Source organism: Cyrtonyx montezumae, unplaced genomic scaffold (genome assembly GCF_038088225.1).
Source record: "Cyrtonyx montezumae isolate F1298 unplaced genomic scaffold, pur_monq_1.0 scaffold_1, whole genome shotgun sequence".
NCBI lineage: Eukaryota > Metazoa > Chordata > Aves > Galliformes > Odontophoridae > Cyrtonyx > Cyrtonyx montezumae.
The window spans coordinates 10,116,550-10,131,469 of record NW_027071825.1 but is presented as its reverse complement, the minus strand read 5'-3'; the positions used below and the strand labels follow the sequence as shown (position 1 = coordinate 10,131,469).

The 14,920-nt window shown below is 52.1% G+C and overlaps 2 protein-coding genes across 2 annotated transcripts; one reads left to right on the top strand and one right to left on the bottom strand.

The window, feature by feature from the left end:
- Nucleotides 1-5,621: 5,621 nt before the first annotated feature.
- TMEM125 (transmembrane protein 125) lies at nt 5,622-6,839 on the top strand. Its single transcript, XM_065746414.1, has one exon. It carries the CDS (start codon nt 5,626-5,628, stop codon nt 6,286-6,288), a length of 663 nt encoding a protein of 220 aa, XP_065602486.1. The 5' UTR covers nt 5,622-5,625; the 3' UTR covers nt 6,289-6,839.
- A 4,391-nt stretch (nt 6,840-11,230) lies between these two features.
- CUNH1orf210 (chromosome unknown C1orf210 homolog) lies at nt 11,231-13,869 on the bottom strand. Its single transcript, XM_065740389.1, has 4 exons — nt 13,751-13,869; nt 12,946-13,453; nt 12,136-12,279; nt 11,231-11,981 (listed from the first exon to the last, which is right to left on the bottom strand). The coding sequence occupies exons 1-4, from the start codon at nt 13,832-13,834 to the stop codon at nt 11,617-11,619; spliced, it is 1,101 nt and encodes a 366-aa protein (XP_065596461.1). The 5' UTR covers nt 13,835-13,869; the 3' UTR covers nt 11,231-11,616.
- Between the last annotated feature and the right edge of the window lie 1,051 nt (nt 13,870-14,920).

Here is a 14,920-nt window from a genome sequence, read left to right as displayed (position 1 = left end):
GAGTTCCCATGACCCAGGATGCTTCAGGTTTGTGCTTTGTCCTCGAATGTGGAACGAAGTATCTTTAGCCTTGCTTCTCTCATTTTGCAGCTTTAATGTGCATGGAGCGGAAGTTTGACAGGAACAAGTTTCGATGGAATTGGTCTAATAATGTGCTAGCTTAACACCCTTTCCACCGCCCCTAGCCCCATAATCATCTTCATACTTCCTGTACAGAAAGAGGATGTAATTAATGTAATTAGCAAATATTTTAGAAACCAGTTGCCTCTTAAATTTTCAGAACACACCCATTTTAATTTGCTTGACTCCCATGTGGTATAATTTTCCCTCATTTTGTCAGAATAAATTGAGTGGTAGAAGCCACTGCTTTAAGAAATGTGGTTTAGAGAAATTGAATCAGTCTTTCTGAAAAGAACCTTGTCCTCGTAGGAAAAGGAAGCACATGCAGGCAAAGAATGAATTTTAAGTTGTGATTAATTAAAAATATGCTTAAAAGTACAACTGTGTGTCACTCTCATTAGAAAGATGCCATTTTAAAGACAATACAAAGCCTTCTAGATGAAGCCTAGGTAGACAGCTGCCAAGCTGGGTTCAAGAGGATTTGGAGCTTGATCGTGGTGGGTAGGGTGTGCTAAATCATCATTTGTAAGGGGGAATAATAAAAGTTAGGCATAGCACAATGTAGGTTTTATCAGAGGCTCCCTCAGAAAAAAAAAATACATATACATGTACATATATTTCCTGGTGCTTTCTACTTTTATCCTCACATGGTCTGTATTGTCTCTTTCTCTCTGTCACCTCTCTAAAGGAGCAAATGAGCATCTCAAGCTTTTATAAAGTTACAGGCCACCTTTGTACAAAATGCACAGCCATCCTGAAAGCTGAACGAAGTTTTTTCTTGGACAACAAGTTTGATAACTGGCCCACCAAGAGGACAAGTTTTTCTGGCCATAGATGAGGTCATTGTTCAAGAGCACTTGCAAGGGGTGCACTTCCACTACATTTCATTTGTTGTTCTAAGTTTAAGACACCAACCATCAGATAGATGACTTTCTGTAAGGTTCACGATTTTACTTATCCTGAAACTGTCACACTAATTGGTATCCACTGTGTTAACATATCCTAAACTTCTTATGTCATAGTCTGCTAAAAAACTAACAAGTGACAATAAGCAAGGCTTCTTTTCCTCTATTCTGGCAAGGGCTGTTGTTCAGCCCCATTTGTTCCTTTCTACATTTCCCCAGAGATCTTTTGGCCACAGGATACCAAATAGTTACTAAGTCATGTCCAACCTATTGCTACCAGCATGGCTACCGTCTTCCTCACTTGCCTCTTGGAACTTCTCCCCATCCCTTTGCTCACAGCTGGGAGGAAATGAGCCACCGCAGGAGCTGGGCACAGAGGGATGGTACTCAGGGAGGCGGGAGGAAGGAGCTGTGCCTCTGGAGCCTGGCCAGGCCAGCAGCAGGTTTGCTGAGCCACCTCCCTGCTGGGGAATGCACCTGCTGGGCCAGGAGTGAAGGCTCACAGCCTGTCGCTGGTGCTGACGCCTGCACCACACCAGGAAGGGACAGGCGGGAGCACCTGTATCTTGGCAGGTACCAGAGGAAGCGAAAGGATTTTCCCCTCGAGGTCCCTTTGTTAGCTTGATCCAGTGGAAGGAAAGCTTGGAAACACCAGTGCTGCCAGGCAGGAGAGGAGCGGAGTGGGAAACGTGTCAGCTGCAGGTGAGTGAGCCCGGCTTACTAAGAAGGGCCCTCTGTTCTGGAGCGCTGTATGGGAAGGGTCATACTTTAGCAGTGTCTGCCAACGGGTTTGGGGGCTGCTTTGCAAGTGCTTCCAAACAGTTTTGCCTTCTGCCCCCACAACACCTCTCCTCTTGGCACTCAGGCACAGAGCTCCATTCTTCAAGTCCTTAGACTTGGAGAAAGAAAGGGCTGGTCTGCCATCAGCCCTGACCTCCCCAAGGCTTCCCCAATGATGGTGGGTGGGATGCTTGCTTCTGGGAAAGCACTGTCTGCTGTCCCTCATCCTGAGGGCTCAGATGGGGCTTTGAGCTCCACAGCATTCAGAGCTTGAGCTTGCTGTGTTGGCCGTAACTTGGACATAAAACAACACACGTGAGTTTCTTTCTCTTGGAGACAGGGAATGGGAAAAATTGCATGAAAATATACATGCATCTGGTTTCTGTGGGGCAGGGTGAGGGGTAACGTGAGACACAGAGCAATCCATCCCAAACAGTTGTTATAACCAGAGCTGCCAAAAATTAAAAAAACAGAAGAAATGGGGGAAGGAGGTGGTTTGTGACTGCTTAAGATGTAAGGCTCTGTTGCCTCTCGTCTACATCACTAATGTGAATTGTTGTATGTGTTACTATTCATTTTATAGAGAAGCTTGCCAGATTTCCTCCCATCTCTGTGATGCTCATGTTGTCTGCACAGTTATAGCAAACCCTTCCCAAAGCTGGGAGCACTGCAGGAGCCAATCCCACCACCAGGCTTCCCTGAATGCTGCGGGTGAGCAGCGTCTCATGAGGTACGCTGGGCTCTGGGGGAGGAGAGAAGTCAGGAATATTTCAACAGCTGAGCTGCGTGTGACTCTGAAACGAACGCGTTAATTTACAGTCTGTGATCATCTGCCAGATATCAGTCAGAAATGTAAGGTCTATAAGCAAATAAATAAGCACTCATACTGTTCCCTGTGGTTGGGAAGGCGTGTGTCTCACAACTGCAGCCAGGAGTGGTCAGAAACCTGTTGATGACAGCTCAGTTCCAGTTGAACATTGCCAGAGTAGAAAAAAATAAAAGGAAAAATGCTCACATTTTCTAACCATTTGTTTTTTTTCCTGAGTTCCCAGTGTTTTCCTGTTCTTTCTCCATCTGCCAGAGGGCAGCGGGCAATGACATAGTCTGCCAGGTTTTTTTTTTTTTGTTTTCTTTTTTCTAGAATGTGGCTTTCAATCTGAATGCAGTGTGCATTTGTGCTGGTCCTCCTCTCTTTTTTTCCTTGCATGTGAAGAAACATGTCAGCAAAGTCACTGTGAGATCTAGACTGATCCCTGCCCCAGATCTGGTCTGGCTTTGAGGTTACCTCTGCTTTAAACAGGCAATTCACAAGGTCTCATCTCACATATTTTGTTCCACAATTCTGAGTGTAAAATCAACATTATTGAGGACACAAACCCTCACAGTTTTGAGAAGCCCAAACAATTGTGAATGCTCATAGAGCAAAAGGGTATATTCCCATTAGGTGTTCAGTCAGATGCAAGGAAACATGGAGGCACACCTTGCTTCTCCAAACCATTCTTTTGATATAGATTAATGAAACGGGAAAAATAAACAACATATTTTGTTCTGCAGTCAGGTGCTCTATCAGGTCTATCTTGCTGCCTGGCCGTATTCTGAGCAAACAAAACCCAAAATGGTTAAATTCTAAAGAGCAACGTGAGAATACAGTTCTGTAGCTTGATTTTTGGTGGCATTTTCCCTCACTGCGGTTTCTGCTGCTGCGTGGGCTCTGCATACTGCTTGCCTCACAGCCCCATTGTGTGCACCACTTCAGCCAAGCAGCAGAAGGCCGCAGACTTTGCACTTCTTCAACCTTACCGTTCCCTTAGTCCAAAATCTTGATCTAATCTACCGACCTGCTATCTACCCAACTCACCCGCTCTCTGGTGAGGATGAGATAAGGCGGCCCTGCGCCTGGAGAAAGAAAAGCAGGAGGAAGTTGTGCTCCACACACGGCTGAGCTGCACTCTGGGGAAGTGCTGCGGGGCTCAGTGTCCCCTCACCCCTCTTTGAAAGTGACCACTGTGCCTCAGCAGGCACTGAGCAGCACGCTCAGCCAGCACAGCCTCCAGATGAGACAGCCCGTGTCCCTCTGGCCCCGGCCCGTCCCTGCCGAGCTGCCATGCAGGGAAATGGCAGCACAACTGGGCCCAGGCCTGCAGGCTGGCAGTGCCAGGGACTTCCTGCACACGTGGCAGCAGCTGGCAGCAGGCGCCGGCCATGGCCGTGGTGACCTCACGCTGCGGCACCGCTGCGGGCAGTGAGTCAGGAGGGGCAGGCTGACACCGTCAGGCAGCGTCAGGCTCAGGCATCCCGCCATCGTGCTCCCCGTGCCCCACCCCAAAGCAGTTCATCCCTGCTGATGTGGTCTCAGAAGGGGGTCTGGAGACACTGGGAGCTGTGGGAGAAAAGATCCCCGGTCTGTGCCACGCGTGGAGGTCCCTATTATTCACCAGTGATCCATAATGAGCCCAGAGTGCCTGCACTGTGTAAAGGGGTTGTGGTAGGCACAGGGCAGTGGTCTCCAAATCAGCCACTTGTGGCAGGCAAGCACAGGGCTGTCCTCTCACTCAGCTCTGGCACAGGGGATCCGGTCTCTGTTGTGCTCTGAACAGTCCGTGCATGATGGCCCATGGCATGTCACTCTTCCTGGGGGGTGAGCAGGAGGCAGCTCAGGGTCTGACCCACGTCTGAGAGCTCACACTGTATTCTCCACCAACTTCCTGCTTTAGGTATCAGCTTGTGTGCCCACGCCAGGGCAGGACAACGTGTGGGAGAAATGCAAATGGTTTCCAAATGTAGAAAGCTGTGCCTCCAGAGAAGCATTAATGAGAGGCAGAAAAAGAGGCGGGTTGCAGGAGAGGGGATGAGCCCCCGGGAGCAGGGCTTACTAGGAGCAGGAAGATCAGGGAGGAGAACACAAGTGCAGTGCCATGTCCCAGCTGTTTGTGGGGCTCTTTCCATGGAAGTGCTGAGATGGCGAGAGGTATAACCATACGATTTCTGCAGCGAGGTGGTATTGCTAGTGAGGCAGGGACAGGGCTGAGCGACTGAACTGGAAGGGTTAAACCTCAGGCTGGACCCCCCCAGCCTCTGCTGTCATTCTGGGCAGCAGAGCCAGTTGGTGACAAGAGGCTGATGCTGATGAGGGAGCATGTGAAGCAGGAGCTGTGAATGGGGCTTTATCCCAGAGGGGACTGGCCTTTGCTCCATCCTGCCCTGCTGCCAGCACCAGCTGCAGGCAGAGCCCCGTGGGCAGTGGCATGCCAGTAGCTTCAGTGCATGGCATGTGGGGCTGGGGAGATGAGGACTCGCTCTGGGCAAAGGCTTGGTGAAGGGAACTGGAGCTGACTGACATCCCTTTGTGGCACAGGGAGGTCTTGTGGGAAGACAAGTGTGGCCATGGGGCTTTTGAGAGGGCAGCAGGGGTGTCTGTGGGCCAACACTGAGGAACTGAGATCTGGGGTCTGGCAGGGTGCAAGGGGACAGGGTCTTTGTTTAATGCTGTCTTCTCTTCTTGGCTTTCAGATGAAGCATGCAATAAAGGAAGGACGCAGCTCTCAACATTCCTGCATGGTGCTGTTCTGGGAATGCTCCATCATATCCTGCAACACTGTTCAGGGAGTGGGCTCAGCTCCAGCGTGTGGACCGTAGCTCTCCAGGTGGCTCTGCCATGGCAGGGTGCACCACCAGGCTCTAAGGAACAAGACAGAGGCGTCCCCACCTGGGAAATGCAGCTGCCTTCACAACCACCGCTGCTCTGACCCTCCCTCTGCTGTGAGGGTGTGCATTCCTTTGTGCCACCACCCCACTGTGCCCTTCACACCAGCTGCCTGCCATGCCGGAGCTGGCGGACATGAGCTCCCCACGCACGCCTGCAGATGCTGACCACATCCAGAGGAACATCCTGGAGGAGCACGTGGAGCTCTGGTGGTTCCAGGACCCCAAGAAGTCCATCCTGTGCTATGGGATGGCTGTGGTGCTGATCCTGGCCTGCGGGATCGGAGGCATCATCCTGCTGTACAGCACGAGCAGCCGCTCTGGGGAATGGCGGCTGGCAGTGGGCACCACGCTGTGCCTCCTGGCCCTGCTGGTTCTGCTGAAGCAGCTGCTGAGCTCGGCAATTCAGGACATGAACTGCATCCGCAGCCGGCATCAGATTGAACTCCTGAAGAGCGGGGGCTTCTCGGACTGCCTGGTGTTGCTGCTCAGTTCCCTGGTGCTGCTGGTCTGTGGGGTGGTGCTCACCATCCTCTCCACCACCACCATGCAGCTCAGCCCGGCACGGCCACTGGCCAGTATGTTCACCAGTGGGGTAGTTCTGCTGGCCACCGGCAGCACTCTGCTGCTCTGCCTGCTGCTCTACTTGCTCTGCACCTCCTGCTGCCAGGCTGCTCCCCACAGCTTGGAGACTGGCGAGATCCGAGTCTTCACCATCTCCGGCCGTCTCGCTGCCAACAGGAGGCTTCCTCCCACCTCCAGCATGGCCAACCTGATCTGAGCCACAGCCACTGCGTCTGCACTGTGACAGCCCCGTGTGAGGCTCACTGGATACAGCCCTCAGCAGTCCTTGTCAGCCTGACCCAAAGGAAGGGTGGGAGTTGTGTTCATGTTTTCTTCCAAGACAACTGGCATTTGCTGAAACTCAGGCCCACAGTGTGGCAGGGACTTCAGGTTGCTTCGACGGGCATTGTGATCTGGAGCTTTATGAGCCTCATTTGCCTTTTATTTCAGCACATCCTCCTGCGGCAGCTGCTGCTCTGATGGCCATGCCCACTGTCACAGAGCCGAGGTGAGCCCATCCCACACCTTAGGGACCTCAGAGCCTCATTTCTGCAGTTCCCTTGGTCACGTTTTTCCTGGCAGAAGGGGCTGCATTTTTCAGAGCTATAACCTCAGCCCAGCTCCTAAAATATCTCCTGTGGGGGGGATTTGTGGGGGATTCTGTGCACCAGGGCTCCTGAGATGTCTTTTGTTTTTGTGATGCCAACATCTTCCTGATATTAATTTGCTGCAGCTCCATCATTGTCTGTGGCTTGTCAAAGGGGTGACCAAAGGGTGTTGGTGTCAGGGCCATGGTGGGCTGTCAGCTTTGTGCACTGTGTGTCAGGAGGCTCTGTGATTGCGAAACTGCACTGCTGCCCCACAAAACAGAGGGGTACCATTGCTGGAGCTGTGCTGCTGGGATGCTAAAACCCCAGGACTGGGGCTTTTCCAATCCCAGGTTCCCCAGCACAGATCCGACGGGAGTTGGCATGGCAGCTGTGCTATGCAGCAGTGCTGCCATTCTGACCCTTACCCTGAGCTCTGGTGCTGTCTCTATTAGGTACCTACCAGTGAGTGCTTTTCCTAGAGGCAGGCTTACAGCTCACCCTCATAAACCTTTCCTGTGAGTTGAGGCCAATTTACCTCTCAACATTTTCATTCCCTCCCTGGGCCCACAAACCATTTCACTGCTCCTGCACTTTCCATAGACACCAATCCTAACTTTCCCAGCCATTCTGTTCCACTGCAAACTTCTCTTTCTCTGCATCTACTTATCTGTTCCCATCTCCCCTTTATCTGCACTGCTCTGCTCTAGCCACTATTTTTGCCATCTATTTTCCATCTATTTTACTTGGGGCATCTGTGAGCCCCACCGGGTACAGCCCTTTGTGGCTCCAGAGTTTACCATCCCTGATGTACTCAGGTCACAAGGGTAGCTGGTCTTGCCCTGCTCCTAGTGACTTTCCCTCCCCCGGAAGCCTTCAATTGTTTTCCCCAGAGTGTAAGAACACTGTGTTGGTTTTTCTTTACTGGATCTGTTATTTCTATATTTTCCTCTGTCACTTTCATATCATCTGTAGAACTTATTAAACTGCTGTTTCCTTCTCTCTGCATCACTTCCCTTAATCTGACCAAGAATTAAGAGGGTGTCACTAAGCTCAGGTCTTTCTGTGCTAAATGCTCTCTGTGTAGCAAAGAGCAGTCCTTCCCCTTGGGGCTGCTCACCCCAGGGACGCTGTGTGCAATATGGGGGAATGGGCTGCAGCTGGTCAGAAGTTTTGCATAACCCACAGCTGCTTCTCCGTACAACTGTGTGTGTGCATGTGCAGTTATGGCAAGCTGCACCAGCTGTGCCCACCTTTGCAATTGCTCCCAGCTTTCCCAACCTGTTCATGTGGGCAGGACACAGCAACCTGCACACCTGCTTTTTTGCACATCTGGGCACCCCTGGCAGATGCATGTCTGTGCCCAACTCGCAGCTCTGTGCTGCCTGCCTACCAATGTGAATCCTTCCCTTCAAAGCTCCTTCAGAACGTGTGCATGTGAACTATGCCAGGAAAGGATGCTTGGGACCATGTCCCTGCCCAGCGAAGCAATGTGTGAGAACGGGCTGCCTCTGAGAAGAGAGGTTGGGACTCCTGGCTGCCCTGATGGATGGGCTGCACTGACTCACCTCCTGCAGAAGCATTACTGTTTTGTTCCTTTCTCATTTCCTGTGTTGTGCATGGAAATACATAATAAAATGTTGCAGAATTTGGCTGTGCAAAAATATGGTGCTTCATTGTGGCCTCTCTCCAGAGCAGATCTCAGGGCTGTGCAGAGCTGACCTCTGTTCAGGGCAGGAATCACAATGGCTGTGCTTTCTGCTCATCAGCCTTCATGGCAACATCCCCACACACCCAGCTGCATGTACTTATATCCTGGCACACTATTCCATTCTCCTGATGCTCATGCACCTCCCTCTGTTAAGGACCTACCCTCAACAAATCCCATTAGGCTTTATCAACCTAAGATCTTGCTGCCATGCCCCTATAAGAAGCTTCCAATAAGCACACAAAGCTGCCTGGATGTGACAGTGCCAATTGGTTTGTTGACAGAGTAGGCACTTCACCTGCGGTGGGGCTGAGCCCTGAGCCAGGTGGTAACAGCTGCTGCCTCTAGCAAGCCTGGAACCAGTTTGCCTGCATGCCTGCTACTGCTCACATCCGCCTGCCTGAACTGCTGGCCTTCAGCCTTAGGCAGCTTCCAGGATGACCCTGGTACAAGGAGGCTCCTCCTTTCTGCTCTGCCCCTCTGTTGTCCTCAGCTCTGCAGTCCAGATGCATTTTTCTCATTTTTTTCCTGGCACAGATGAGCTGCCAGCAGTGGGCACCAGGGCTGCACAGCCCCGCATCAGGAAAGCATCTACACAGATTGGTTAAAGGTGAACTGGGGACGTTGACATGGGGTCAAATTGGACAAGCAACTTACCACTTGGAGAGTGAGTGAGGTCCTGGGAAAGACAGTCTGGGAAGCACTCATGTTTAATCTCCTCTAAGGCACTGCTGAGACCAAATTAAAATACTGGGTCCTGCAGGAGTTCTAATCATAAAAAGTGTATTGAAAATCTCAGCAGCTACCACCCAAGATGAAATGCAATTTTCCAGCCCTGTTCTTTCAGGAAGGAATTAAGCTTCCTATCCTATCTGATATGAAAGATGCTAGAAATTTCCAAAAACTGCAGGATTTTTTTGTATCGTATTTTCAGAGTAAAGGGCACAGATGGTTAGGGGCTCTTGAGATGAACCCAGAGAACAAAACATGGAGTAGTGACTGCAAAACTAAAGACAGGAAGAGTTCTGCTTAAAGATAAGGCATACAGGAGAGAGAACTGACTGAACACTGAAACAAGGCACCAGGTTTCCATCTCCTCGTGGTTTCAGGCAACGCGTTCCTTGCCTGAGAAATGCTCTAAGCTTCCTCTCTGCATTGTGCATGGAATGCCTGCTCCAGTAGTGCCCTTTGCTTTACATTCTCTGAGGTGTGTTATTTGCTTTTGTATACACTGCACTGTGTAAACATCTTAATAGGAAGAGAAGTAAAGGAAAAGACAATTTATAATGAAGCAGGCAGCAGTGGGGAGCCAGCCGCGTGGCAGTGCTGCAGGAAGGCATTCCCCTGAGGAGCAGGGCGGAGGTTCCCAAACTTTCAGGGACACTGAAAAGTGGGTTGTGACATCTCAGCAAAGAGATGACAAGAATGCAACCATTAGCATAATTGCATAATGCCATGATGGTGGCTATGCAATCAGTCTGTGAGAGGCAGCCATTTCACAGCAGCACACGTGCCTGTCTGCCACTGCAGATGTCCTAGGTGCTTTACCAGCATGTCTTGCTGCAAGAGGAGGGAGGACAGAGGAGGAAGCCAGCAGGAAACAAAGCTGGAGAAACATCAGCAGGAACCTTGCTGTAATGCACAAGCATGGGGTGTACAAGATCTCAATACAGGTTTGTTTGCACAACAACAAAAGTTATGCTGCAAATCTCTTCTCTCATGACACAAAGAGCACAGCAACACCTGAGGAAACCTCAGGCAGCACCCACATCCCAGCCCGAGCAGGATCTGCAGCAGGGCCAAGCACTGTGGGACAGTGGCTCCAGAAAGGGCCTCTTAGTTCCTATTTGCCTTTCCCTGTACTTGTGGCAGAGCAGAGAACCCCTCAGTCTCATGACACTGTCAGCAGAGAATGAGGGAAGTGACTGGAGGTCCTGCTGCTGCCAGGAGTGGAGAAGGTTTTCACAGCAGCTGCTCAGTCAAGGGTGCAGGTTATTGCTTCCTGTGCACAGGAGCAGAAGCCGCCCTAGGTGTTCTGGCCTCCTGCTGAGGAGAGGTTCTCACTGAAGTCAAATGCAGCTGAAAGGCACCCATCACATACTAGTACCAGCCTCCCAGAGCCATAATGAGCAGATTACCTGGACTGGAGGACGAAGCTGCAAATGAGACCTCCCATTTTCCTAATTATTTTCATGCTTTCACCTGGAGAGCCCAAAGACTGAGGTTCCTAATTCACTGTGTTTTAACGCAGCTGAAGGGAGCAGTAGAGGGCAGGAAAGAGACTGTTTTGCCAGCAGATGGCTGTGGAGATGCTTCCTGAGCAATCAGCCTTGGCTCACGTGGTGCTGGAAGCAAACATTGCCAACTGAGCCTTCCCACGTGAGGAGAACTTGCTCCTGCCATCCACAGTGAGTATGGGGTGCTTTCAGCTCACCCAGGTTGTTCAGCATCATTTTACCTGTTTTACAACTCAGTGAGCTGATCAACTGCACATATAATTGGCAGCATCAGTGTGAACATCAAATGGCTGCATGAGGAGTGAATGTAATGCCAGCATACGGAGGATCAGAACTGCCTTCTTGCTGGCATCAAGTCACAGCAGAGGATGTGGAGCTGGAGGGTCCTGGTGGCATCACTCCGTGGGACATCCTATGCCCAAGGCAGGGCAGCCAGCCCTGTGGGGAGGAGTGGTGTAGGAGGTGCACCAGCCCACATGTAGGACTGATCCTTGCAGTTTAAGTAACAAGACCTGGCTGACAAAAGGATCAGCCATCTGAGACAGATGTAGAGGTCAGGCTGCCCCACACCGCTGGTCAGGGGTCATGGAGAGAGCCCCAGCAAACCATCATAGGCAGAGGCAAGGTTGAATCATGCTTTAATTTCACCCAGAGTGACAACAGAGTGGGGACACAGCAGGGCCAGGTCCAGTGCCATGGGGCAGAGGGGCTGGTGCCTAAGTTCCCACAAGAAGCAATGGGACAGGCAGTGGAGCATATCTGTCCCTGGACATCTTCCCCAGCAGCAATCAACACCATCCTGTTCATCCTCAGCACTCAAACAGGGCTGGGAGAACAGTAGCATAACTGGTGTCTCCAAGCCAGTGCATCTCTGCTTGTATCACAGCAAGGCACAGGGACACCTTCATCCCACTCCTTCCCTCTTGCCCCATTCTGCTTGGGAACAAAAGCCAAGGGCAAGTGGAAATGGCAGGAAGGAGATGGGGGCATGGGGATGGAGAGGGACTGCAGCCTCAGATGGAGATGTGTGACTCCCTCTCCTCTTCCTCTGGCAGCTGCTCACTGGGCTGAATGTAGTTGTCCTCGATGAAGCCATCATCATCTTCAGCATGCAGGCCGGTGACACTGGATATGTGGGGGTTCTCACTGTCACCCCAGCCTGAGGAGCCCCTGTCCCAGCCAGTGCCCTCCTCCAAGGGGCTGCCTCCAATCGAGCTGGTTTCAGGCAGCGGTCGGTGACGGTAGCTGGCGAAGTTCTTATGGCAGAGCTTGCACTTGGCAACCAGAGCGACCAGGATGGAGATGCTGATGGCTGCCACCAGGAAGCCTACTAGGTATGGCCAGCTCCTTCCTCCCTTCCCCAGAGGTGGTGCAGTGGCTGCAGCAGAGGACAGGCCCATCAGGATTGGGCTGTGGCACAGCAGGTGCTCCACCACAGCTGAACACACCCATGCTTCACAGTGCTGCTTGTGGTGGGGAGGTCACCCCTGGGGGTGGACAGGAGGAAGGTAGCTCTCCCTGACCCAACTTACTGTTGTTTGTAGCTGTAGTCTGCTGTGCCGGGCTGACATCTCGAGGAAACCTCTGGCTTTTTTGGCAGCCCATCTCCCAGGAGTCCAGAGTGGTGATGTCCTGTCCCTGCAGCTCCGAAGGTGACACACAGGTGACACGCATAGCTGGGAGGCAACAGGCTAAGGTGGGACAGGGGATCTTCAACTGTTCCCTCCCCAGTTTAGAGAAAGTGTTCTCTGCTTGCTTTCAAGCACTTCTGGTACTGCTCTCCAGCCTTGTCAGTCCTCAGTTCTGTGTAAGACACTACTAGAGGAAAAAATCTCTGCCCATGGAGCCCCCAGTGAGCAGAGCCGTGTGAATGTGTGATCACAGTTAGCAACTCCTCTTAACTAGGCAATGCCAAATTCATGGGCATTGATAGAAACCCCATGGTCACAGGGCTGCTCTTGCCTGGGAGCCAAGCTCAGGGGGCTAAAGTCTGATCCTGTTCCTCAGGAGATGCTGAATGCTCATGAAAATCTGTGCACTTCATGCAGATACACATATACGGATTTAGAAACTGAGCTATATGTTATGTTAATTTCCCACAAAAAGTGACTGAAGTATAGATCACAGAATATTTTCCTCCTGTTTGTCATACCTAGAAATCTTGGATATTGTGTGCACCTGAAAATGAACAACTGAGACATTATGTCTCAGTTTGCTGTCCCTCAGCAGGGAGGATGGCAGCCTTAGGGCCTGCAGAGGGGCTGGAGCAGAAGGATTAAATTCCCTCTTCCAGGATTCCTCTCATCCCAAACCCTCCCTGACATCCATTCCCCACCTCTCACCTTGTCTGTGCTTCAGCCACTGCTGCAAGGGGTATATGGCACAGTCACAGACCCAGGGGTTCCCATACAGCTTCACCCACGGGATGGCCTCCATCAGCTGCAGTGTCAAAGTATCCACGGACATCAGTGCATTGTTCTGCAGGTCCAGGTGGAGAAGACTTCTCAGTGGCAGAAAGAGTGGGACCTCCAGCTCTTGCAGACTGTTGTTTCTTAGAAGCAGAGTTTGCAAGTTTTTCAAGCCCTTGAATGCATCTGTGTGGAGGTAGGTGATGCTGCAGCTGCTCAGATCCAGCAGGGACAGTTCCCTGAGGTTGGAGAAGACAGCGGGGTGCAGTGTGCGCAGGGCATTGCTAGAGAGGTTGAGGGAGTGCAGGGAAGGGAAATGCATCAAGAGTGTCCCCCGTTGTGGCACGACCAAGCTGTTGAAGGAGAGGTCTAAGCCGGTGATGTTCCTTGGAAGGGAGCTTGGAGCATGCAGGAGGCTCTTCTCGCTGCAGTCAGCCCATCCCTGGGGAAAGAGCTGCTGAGAAGGGCCCTTCTCATTCTGAGGGCGTTACCGTCACTCCGCCACCAGTCACAGTGTCACCGCACGTGTGAGCGGGGACCCAGGGGCTCCCTGCAGTGGCACAAACCTGGCACAGACCCGATTTTGGCTGGGGCTGCTCAGGGACATGCTCTGCTGCAGCCGAGCGATCCCTGCAGCCGGCAACACGCCAGCCCAGACAAGCCCCTGCCAGCCCCACCGTGCTCCAGCCATCAGCGAGGCCACCGCCACCGCACACCTGCCCCGAGCCCCCGTCCCTACCTGGTGGTCCAGGCTGCAGGGCTGTTCCGCCACGGCCCAGGCGCAGAGCAGGCCGCAGACAGCCAGCAGGCCGGCGGGAGCCATTGGGCTCCAGGAAGCTGCAGGGCAGAAAAACAAGTTTGAGGGCGGGCAGTGCAGCCAGCCGTGGTGACGGAGGGGATGGCCATTCCTGGGCAGGCCGTGGCTACCTCAATGCCCCGCAGTGCTGCTCGCCCAGGGCCAGCCCAGCGACCACGTTCCCTCCCGGGGGCTGTGAGGCACGGATAGAGGCGGTGGTGCGGGTTACACATTAACCACCGCACCCCTGAGCTGCTGCAGGGTTGGGGCAGAGCAGGAGGTGGGCATGGAGGTGGCACCAATCTCCCCACGGCCCCAGTCTGGTGGCAGACTTTAACCTCCCTTGCAGGGCACCCCTGTGGCTGCCATGCACAGAGGGCAGAGCGGGCTGCCCAGAAGGCAGTGCTGGCGGTGCTGCGAGGCGGCCATAGGTGGACGCTCAGCGTGTTTGTGTTTCCTATCAGGAAACGTATCAGCACACGATGGTTTCTGGCATGCGGTGCCTTGGATTAGAATGTGTGAATGATAACAAAAAGGGGTATTTTTGTCACCATTTTATTATTATTATTTTAAGACTAATGAGATTCAGCAGAAAAGTTTAGGGCTGTGTGTCTAGCAGAAATGTGGGTGCTCTGTGTGCCCTGTGGATTTTTCCATGTTAGAAGTGCGGTGATCATGGCTGTACTGGGATTGCTGGTTCCTTGCCAGGAGATGCAGGGCCATTGCTAAGCATCCCCATGAAACCTCCTGGAGAAGTCTTCTTCCCTGCCTCCAACTGAAGGGCTCTGCACAAATAGAAACCCCCAGGAAAAAAAAAATGCAAGGGAAGACATTCAAGGTCAGGTTGGACCAGGCTCTGAGCACCTGATCGAGCTGTACATTTCCCTGTTCATTGCAAGGGAGTAGGACTTGATGGTGTTTAAGGGTTCCTTCCAATGCAAAAGATTTTGTGATTCTGTGACTTGAAAAATGTGGTTGGCTCTGGTTCCTTCTTGGGTCCCCGAGATCTGCCTGGTGTGGGGAGCTGATGGTTAATGGATCCAGTTCCTCAGCAGACTACAATGCCCTGGTTCCCCTTCATGCAGCTAATGGAGATGTGCTTTGCTCTCCAAG